At 38.3% G+C, this 9,097-nt stretch overlaps 1 protein-coding gene across 2 annotated transcripts; it reads right to left on the bottom strand.

The window, feature by feature from the left end:
- Positions 1-496: 496 nt before the first annotated feature.
- LOC149812728 (serine/threonine-protein kinase D6PK-like) lies at positions 497-6,414 on the bottom strand. Of its 2 annotated transcripts, none has more exons than XM_089990784.1 (3): positions 6,229-6,414; positions 4,472-5,581; positions 497-1,596 (listed from the first exon to the last, which is right to left on the bottom strand). In XM_089990784.1, exons 2-3 carry the CDS (start codon positions 5,386-5,388, stop codon positions 726-728), a joined length of 1,788 nt encoding a protein of 595 aa, XP_089846910.1. In that variant the 5' UTR covers positions 5,389-5,581; positions 6,229-6,414; the 3' UTR covers positions 497-725. The 2 variants fall into 2 exon arrangements, with proteins under 2 accessions (XP_089846910.1, XP_089846911.1); XM_089990785.1 differs by lacking the exon at positions 6,229-6,414 and adding an exon at positions 6,042-6,220.
- Between the last annotated feature and the right edge of the window lie 2,683 nt (positions 6,415-9,097).

Below are 9,097 nucleotides of genomic sequence, written 5' to 3'. Positions count from 1 at the left end.
GTAGAGACATGGATGGAAGGATGACACACTTTAAACACCTTGTAAGAGATGCAGGCAGGACATAATCAAGTATTCATAATTCAAAATATAGAACCACAACAATGAGCTCGTCATTTTCTAGTAACACCAATCACGTGTTACCCATTGCAGATCCTTGATGCCTAGTAGCTCACAAGGACTCCGCACACCTGGCTAGGTGGATCAACTTAAGATGCCCAAGCTGAAGGACACTTCGAGTTTGATACCTTGGGTGTGCTTCCCTTGCCGCAAGATCGAAGCCAACAGGAGACTCCTCATGGACAGATCGTGGAGTATTACATTGGGGACACTGAAACAAGGCGGCGTTCAATGCCCATAACAGGACGTTCTCCTTGTTAAAACACACACACACACACACTCCTTAATGCCTAGTCAGGAATCTGTTCTCTCGAAGTACAAGGGAGATATGAAAGAAATGGGAAAACATTCACCTTATAATTCTAAATAAAGAAGTAAATTTGACCATCAAAATCAACATTGGCTATAGAAATATACATAAGAAACCAGATCTCTAGTAAGAACAATAGAACTTCCAACAACTTGAACATGATATATATATATATATATACATATATATATATATACATACATATATATATATCAAAGCTCATCTTTAATCAGATTTTGTCCACCTTTTGTGAATTTAGCAAGAACTACAGGGAGGATTCAGATCATAATAAGAACATCTAAAAGAAATCAAATTCCAGATAGTTACCAGAAGATTTCTCATGATTGGCATCACCTACAACCTTCTTCTCGCTTGTGGAAGCAGCTGCCAATGGAACTGGATCGATTTCTACTGGCTTCGGAACTTCTGGTGGGCTTGCACAACGTATCAGGGCCCAATTCACACCCTCAAAGAACGGATGCTGCTTGATCTCTGTCGCCCCACGCTTGTAGCCCAACCGATGCTGGGGCTCTTTCACAAGAAGGCCCCTAATGAGGTCCCTTGCTGCAAAACTGACGACTGGATACTCTGGAAACTTCAGTGGCTGCCCGACAACATTGAAGAGGGTGGCCCTGTTTCCAGAACCTTTGAATGGGGTCTTGCCAAAGAGGAGCTCATAAAGGAAAATTCCAAATGTCCACCAATCTACAGCACTACCGTGTCCTTCGCCTTTGATGATCTCTGGAGCAAGATACTCATGTGTCCCAACAAATGACATAGACCGGGCATTTGTCGGCTCAGCTATGAGCTCTGGAAGTGGACTGACCTGATTTCTAATCTCAGTTTTGGACTTCTTCTCCTTCTTGGACCGGCTCTTGAAGAGACGAGGTGAGAAGCATGTGGGTTGCACACAAGCAGGTTGGATGCATGATGGCTCAATGCATGCGGGCTGGATGCAATAGACTGGATTCTTCCTAAATGGGTCTGTTTCCATGGAGGATGATCTCACAAGAGTTGGGCTAACAGCGCAGCGCAGAGAGAGATCAAAGTCGGAAAGCATGATATGCCCATCATCCCTTACAAGGACATTTTCTGGTTTAAGATCCCGATAAATAATTCCAAGCATGTGTAGGTACTCCAAAGCAAGGAGGACTTCTCCCACATAAAACCTGCAAGGTGGAACAATCAGAAAAAAAATGCACGAAAAATTCCAAGAAAATGATGATAGGTGCACTGCATATAACATATTTCTGTAACAAGATGTGTACCGTTCTTGGGATGTTAAGGCATTCCAAACTTTTTTGACAGAGAATTACTAACTTCAAAATTGCATGTCAAGTGATATTCTACTGTATATGGTAACAGTCAAATTAATTGAAGTTAGATATACATGAAACATATGAATGTATATTGGCAATATAAAAGTTCAAGATAACCAAAGTGTTTTGACTGAGAATGAACTATCTGTAGAAAGGGTAGCAAATAAACTTGCCAACAAATGGTATGAGTGGGACTTAAACATAAAATGCTCTGATTGAGCTCCAGCATCTCCAACCAATGGGCCTCAAAATTCAGTCATATCAGATGGCTTCTAGACAACCATAAGCTTTCAAAAGTGACCAATGGAGGGGGAAAAAAAGATGGCAAGGATTATGTATTATAGTATGTGAGATGAAATAGCAGCAGCTTTGCACAATTCCTTTTTATTATAATTTCTTTCTTCTACTCACAAGTTGTGATTAGTATCAATAATGACACAGAAACATAATCAAGAAGTATAGTGTAGCATGGCATTCCATAGTTTCGCAGCCACCATTAATACACTCTATAAGATGACGAGAAGATTTTGCAAAATTTTGAATACCAGAAGTATATGTTTAAAATGTTGGAACAATGTGCCAAAGAGTAAAGCAAAATAATTAAAATATCAATCATACATCATACATGAAAATAATAGATTCATTCATGAGCATGAAATACGTCTGAAGGGTAATGACAACACAGTAACATAGGTAAAACATAATCAGGTCTTCATACGTAGAACTGACTTGCCAAAGAAACATACAGCCTACATGGAATGTGTTTCTTTCTGCCCAAGTGGACTACCTGTCTAGGAGCAGACTGACCAACACAAATCATTATTGATTACTGAGAATATCTAATAAATAGGAGATTAAAACTTAATGTTGAACGGCAATCTAATAGATTTGATTAAAAAATACATAAACTCTTAAATAATTCTATAATTTATAATTTCTTCACAACAAAAGGATTGAGATTTCTCTGTTGCACCAAATCCATCTGAATAAAATAATGTATTGAGATGCAGAAAACTGGCGACAGGAGAGATCCATAAACAGCAAAGACTGACACCAGCAAAAGCCTTCCTGGATTGACAGGAACATAGTCACCATTGAGGCTGCATATACACCATGAATCCCTAGGTAGGGGTGGGTAATGGGCCTGGTCAATTGACGGGCCGGGCCAAAAGCCCGGTTCTGGCAGGCCCATGGATCGCCCGTTAGGCCCATGGGCCTAATCGGGCCAGGGCTTATATATATATATATATATATATATATATATTCACAAATATCAAATATCGTTATCAGCTATATCTTGGCAAGACTATTTCTTCCAATATTCTAGGTTTGGTGATAAATCTTGAAAAAATATCCAGGCTTAAATAATATAAAAAATAAGAAAAATAAGTAAGAAAATATCATGTTTAGACAAAAATACATAAACAATAAAAGAAATAAGTAAAAATGTAAAATAAAGAAAAACATATTTAAAATGTAAAAAATAAATAAAAACAGTAAAACTAATTGATAATATCACGATCTTATCAAATTGGTGATATTTTGAAAATATCATGTTATTTTACCTATATTATCGTTTGCTGAATTTACAATGATAATATAACGATATTTTCAAAATATCGCTGATATCTATGACTATGACAAATATATATCATAAAATATATTATGCTACAGTCCATTGTAGGTCCAATCGACCTAGCAAATGTGGTGGAACCCCCTTTTTGTTTTGTTTTTTCACATCTAACACGATAGATGTGATCTACATGTCTTGTTTAGTGGGAACCAGCTTTTAGATTGCCAAAATCTGACCTGTATACAGGTTTTTTCAGCGATCCAAAAATCAATGGCTACGAAGGCATTGATTTTTCCCGAATCATAAACACATGTTTTTCATTGAAAAAACATGATCCAAGCCAAGCATGTTGAACACATCTATGAGGTTAAATTGTGTCAAAACAAATCGCATGGTGAGATTCAAACTAGATTGTAGGTACAATCGATTGTATCAAATATAAACCCATGATATATATATATATATATATATATATATATATATATATATATATATATATATATATATATATATATATATATATACACGGGCTGGGCCGTGTCGGCCCACAGTTCATCCCGTGTCGGGCCGGGCCAAAAGCCCAGTTCGGGCCGAGCTTGGGCCTAATTTATAGGCCCAAGCCCAGCCCACGGGCCGCCCGGCCCATTGCCCACCTCTATCCCTAGGGTAATCGAGGTGCATAATGCTAGGATCTTAAACCACCAGGGTCATAACAGGAATCCTAGGTTACCAAACTTCAAGTCGACCAGCCCATTACCATCCACTGCCTCAAAAAGGTCCACCCTTATCCGCTATCACAGACATGCAGTACAGCCATTCAACCCAATTATGGCTTTTAAATACTTGTCAGAACAAATTGAAACATTAGATGTAGCAGTAAACTAAAAACATGAAAACTAGACTGGGCTCCACATTTTGCACTTGGTAGACAATCAGCAAAGATCCCACCAACACCCCTCCACATAAAATGCTAGATTTTCCAGTGATCTGCTTATTGTGATCGAATTTCAAGATAGGAAAAGGGAGGATTTGTATTTTTTGACAACAGAAATTTATGCACCACATATAAATTTATAGCACTCGTGGATAAAGTGACATAATGTTTTATCTTATTATTGAAATCAGATGAACTAAAAGGACCAGGAATCATACTTTGCAGCTTGCTCAGGAAAATGCTTTCCAGGTTGCCTCTGACGAAGGGTGTGCAGGTCTCCTCCTGGACAGAACTCCATCACCAAGCATGAAAATTTCTCTGTCTCAAAGTGTGTATATAGTGTAGGAAGAAATGGATGGTCAAGCAACTGAAGGATTTCTCTTTCTGTCTGAGCCCTTAGCAGTTTCTTCCGACTTGCCAAGGAACACTTATCCATAACCTTCATAGCAAAATAGTTCTTGGTCCCACCCAACTCTGACAGATAAACACTGCCGATATCACCACATCCCAACCTCTTCAGTAATCTGAAATGGTTCAACCCCAAAACCCCATCTCTTGAGCGAACGAACTGGATGGCTTCCCATCTTGAATCGTTTGCCTTGTGGGGCTTGCTCACACTGCTACTAAGGCTACTACAAGTGCTCTCATCACTGACATCAGTGCTAGTGCTACCCCTGCACATACTATTCTTTCCACTTTCAACATACTCCACACGATCACTAACCTTGGCGCTCTCACTGGTCTTAGGAACGCTGCTGGACCCATCACTAAACTTGGCAGACACCGAACTATCTTTCACACCATCAAGCAACTGAGAATCTGTCGTGTCATCATTCTGCCACAAAGTTTTGGTTTCTTGATCAGCATTGCCTTCCAAACATCCTGTTTTCTGATCTAAATGAAGCTTCTCTACGGCTGGTGCTAGTTGCGATCCACTGGATGGGGCTTCCCCATTTGCGGAGCTGGCAGAATCAATTGAACTTGGGTGTTTCTGATCTGCAACAGGTGGACCCATGCTTTCTGAAGTAGACTTCAGATTACCCTTTTCATCAGCTGGATTAGAGTTGGATGCAATATCCACTATGGCATTGGCTACAATCTGCTTTGCATCAGTTTGTTGAGGTGACTTTTTCATGGAGACTTACTCTATTTTTCTTAACTTTAAAGCCAGAAACAAAATCACAATCTTTTTCCACTGATCAAACAAGATAAAACCCATTCATCATCCACACATCCCAAACATGGATATACCCAATCGAGGTCTAATATAAATACCCAAAATTTCCTCCTTTGCAGTACTCGTTGACTCAATTGATTTGATGACCCTTCTGTAAGCACATAAATAAAGAACTGTTAAGGGGAACATGCAAAATATTCATCCAACTAAGCTCTCTAGGCTGCAATTGATTTGAAACCATATTACTAATTTTATTTTGACACAACCATCAAAACAGGAATTAACACAACGCACAGAAAACACAAGATTTCAATATCACAACATCTACAACTAGAATTATTGATGCCAACACCTCAAGATATTCAGATCCAAGCATCAGCAGAACCAAAGGACCAAGAAAACCCAAAAAGGAGAAGAAAGCAAGAAAAGCCTCAAATCAGCTCAAACAAAGCGAGATCACAACATGGAAAGCAAACAAATAGAAATAACAAGAAAGGGAAACCAATGGAACCCATTTCTTCAAAAACTCCAAGAAGCGTAACCACGGAAAAGGAAGCACAACAACATCAAACAACAAGATTTCTGCACCACAAAGAAAGAGAGGAGAAAACCACAAGCTGGGGTCTCCGATTTCTGCACCAGAGCCCTTGAAAAGATGACCAACATCAATTAATCTTTCCCAATTCAACCAACAACAAATTTTTAACGTGCATCGCCTTTCCCTCAACAGAAACAGCAAAGGAAGCAGCTAAAAACAGCACAAGTCGACGCTAGGGAAGGTGGGTATAAGAGAAATACCTGAAAAACTGAAGGAGAATGAACCTTTATTCTGCTCATAAACAGAAAAGAGGAAAAGGAAGACTACCCAAATTCCCTTCAAGCACAGAAGAAGAAAAGAAATGTGATGGTAAAAAAACAGAAAGCATTACGAGAGAGAGAGAGAGGGGGAGTTGGAATTGGATTTGTGTTCCTAGAAAGTATTGCTATTTTTTTATCCATTTTCATAATTTTATATTTACCAAGATTTTAGTTCACAGCAGGGTCCGTACTTTATGCTCTTCTCTGTCCTTGCATATTTTTTTAATATGGCCACCATGCTCTTGCATTTTCAAAATGACCAATGTGTCCATCAAGGTTGACCACACGATTAATAAATAAACCTTTAGTATGATTGAAATCTTTAAAATGAATGAATGTATCCAACCCTGAAATCATAGATTTATCTCTGCATTCAATGATGCCAGCTCTTATTGATACTTTGAAATTTTATTTTATTTTATATTTACACGGAGAAACCGACCTCAGGAACAGAGACCTTGTTGTGCTGGCTCTGCATGTTTGCCTGTTGTACTGACCGTCACTGTCCTGCCAGCTCAAAACTCCGTAAGCTTATCCTTTGCTTTCAAAGAGTCCTTGCACAAGGAATGACAATCATGAGATTTGAACTTAGATTGCCTACCTAACAGCCTAGACCCCCATCCCACTAGCCATAGATACTTTGGGATTGAAATAGAATTTGGAAATGTAACCTGGCCAGCTTATGATATCTCATCATTGCTCTCAGACTCGCCAGTTGCCACAACTAAGTTGCAATCAACACCATGCCAAGAAGGCCTTGCCCTTGCCCTTGCCATTCCTAAGGTATAGCATTTTTTTTGTTTAGACACTAAAAGAAAACCACCTCACTCACTAGTTAGCTCATTGATGTAAAAATTAGTGATGCAATAGATTCGAATTCATAAATACATGGGAGAGTCAGATTGATTCTGAATATCCAAAAATTGCAAAACCTCCATTATGGATCCAACCCATTTGCATTCCTAAGAAAAACCTCATGTCTCCTTTGCTCATCAAGGGATACACTCAATTTCATTCTAAGTGTATGTATATGTTTTAATATCTATTCAGTAGAGGTGGGCATCCTGGCCAGGCCAGTTCAGAGCTCAGCCAGAAGGGCTTTAAGTGTGGACCGACCTGTTTACTAGAGAGTATGATTTTGACATGGTTTTTATTGAGTTCAGGTTTCAAGAGCAGCACATGGGCCCGACCCAAATTCATTTATCAATAGTAATAATTAAAAAGTTCCCAACTTCCAATGCACTCAATTAATTATTCTTTTAGTTTTCATAAAAATTAACCTAACTAAACAGGTAAACTAGTAAGTGAGATGGAAAAACTAAAGAATGTAAATTGATTACCATTGTATAGAAGTCTCAATGCACAAAAACGTCATATCTCCTATCTACTATGTTTGTTCACTTTTAATCATTGGAGTCTCCAATCACACTTAGCTCCAATTGAGAACTGTTTAAGATAATGATGGATAGTACAGATCAGATTTGGATCCAAATGAGATATCTCAAGATATTTTCATGCCACGTGTAATATATTACGTAATATAGAATGCTGAGATTAATTCACCAAATTTTGCATTTATTCTATGATGACTAATGCCCCTATAACTCATAAAATGAGTCATTTGAGACAGGTAAATTGTTGTATTTATTGTCATCTGATAATCAATAACATGAAATTTCATTAAACTTATAATATCTTTGTGGAAAGTAGATTGAAGACATATGCTTAGCCATTGTGGAGATGAGGAGGCTCAAACAAAACTAGTTCATCTTAGTGAAATCAAACACAGGACTAGCTCTATGCCTCTATGCATCTTTTTTCTCTTACAAGAGTCAAACCTATCTCATAAATATCACTGATATTTTGAAAATGTTGTGATTTTAGTGACATATTTTCAATAGCCAATAATAAAAGTTCTTGTGATATTTTGAAACACACATATATTGAAATGCCATGTATTTAGAGCAATGTTAATATATTATGAATGCAATAAAAAAACTGTTTTTTGTAATATTTTTATACTATTTACATGCCTTTTTTTTGTTTTATTGTATAGAGAAACCGCACCCAGGATTCATGTGGAAGACCCATAATGATTTTCTTTTTTGGTTCATATCGCCGACCCCAATTATTTTGGGATGAAGGCGTAGTTGTTGTTGTTGTTGTTTGTATAGAGAAACTGCACCCAGGATTGGAGACCCAACCACTTTAATCTCAGCTTTTTGTACCTACAATCGCTGTTTGGACGACGTAAATCTTTGCGAGTGCTCTCCTACAACCTCAAGAAGTCTTCTGGTTCACCTTACAGAAAGGGGTGCCTACACAAGGACTCAAACTCAAGGTAAATAGAGACCTCTCCATCTATGAGCCCTAGACCATGTAAGCAATCCCTAAGTTTTTTACAAAAGTTTTCAAGAAAAATTAGACTTGTTGAAAACATTGCAAGATTCAACCTTAAGCAATGTCTAGTATAGAGTTGGTGTCATGATCAAATTTTTTTTATAGTCAAGGTGGGGCTAGAAAGACCCTGACCAGTTATACAACGATACCATTGGGATTCGAACTTGCAACGTCCCAACACAAGGTGACTTGCACTAGCTGCTCCTACTAGACAAGCAGAGCTTCCGTTGGAAGGTGCTATGATCAATTCGATTCAAAAGATTAATGTTGTCCGCTTTTTTTTATTTATAACCTAGAAAAACTGCACCTGAGCACGGAGAGATAGCCACTAGGGATGGCTGTGGACAGGGGGGAACCCCGCCCCGCCTCACCCTGTTTGGATTGGGGATGAAGGACATGAAACGGGGAT

This window comes from Nuphar pumila, chromosome 16 (genome assembly GCF_984573655.1).
Source record: "Nuphar pumila chromosome 16, dmNupPumi1.hap1.1, whole genome shotgun sequence".
In the NCBI taxonomy this organism is placed as follows: domain Eukaryota; kingdom Viridiplantae; phylum Streptophyta; class Magnoliopsida; order Nymphaeales; family Nymphaeaceae; genus Nuphar; species Nuphar pumila.
The sequence above is the reverse complement of the archived record's forward strand: the minus strand, read 5'-3'. Positions and strand labels throughout refer to the sequence as shown.

Bases quoted from the DNA above. Each gene is read 5' to 3' on its own strand.
- LOC149812728 (XM_089990784.1), bottom strand. From the start codon at position 5,388: ATGAAAAAGTCACCTCAACAAACTGATGCAAAGCAGATTGTAGCCAAT. The intron at 1,597-4,471 runs GTATGATTCCTG...TCCACCTTGCAG, and splicing joins TTTCCTGAGCAAGCTGCAAA to GTTTTATGTGGGAGAAGTCC.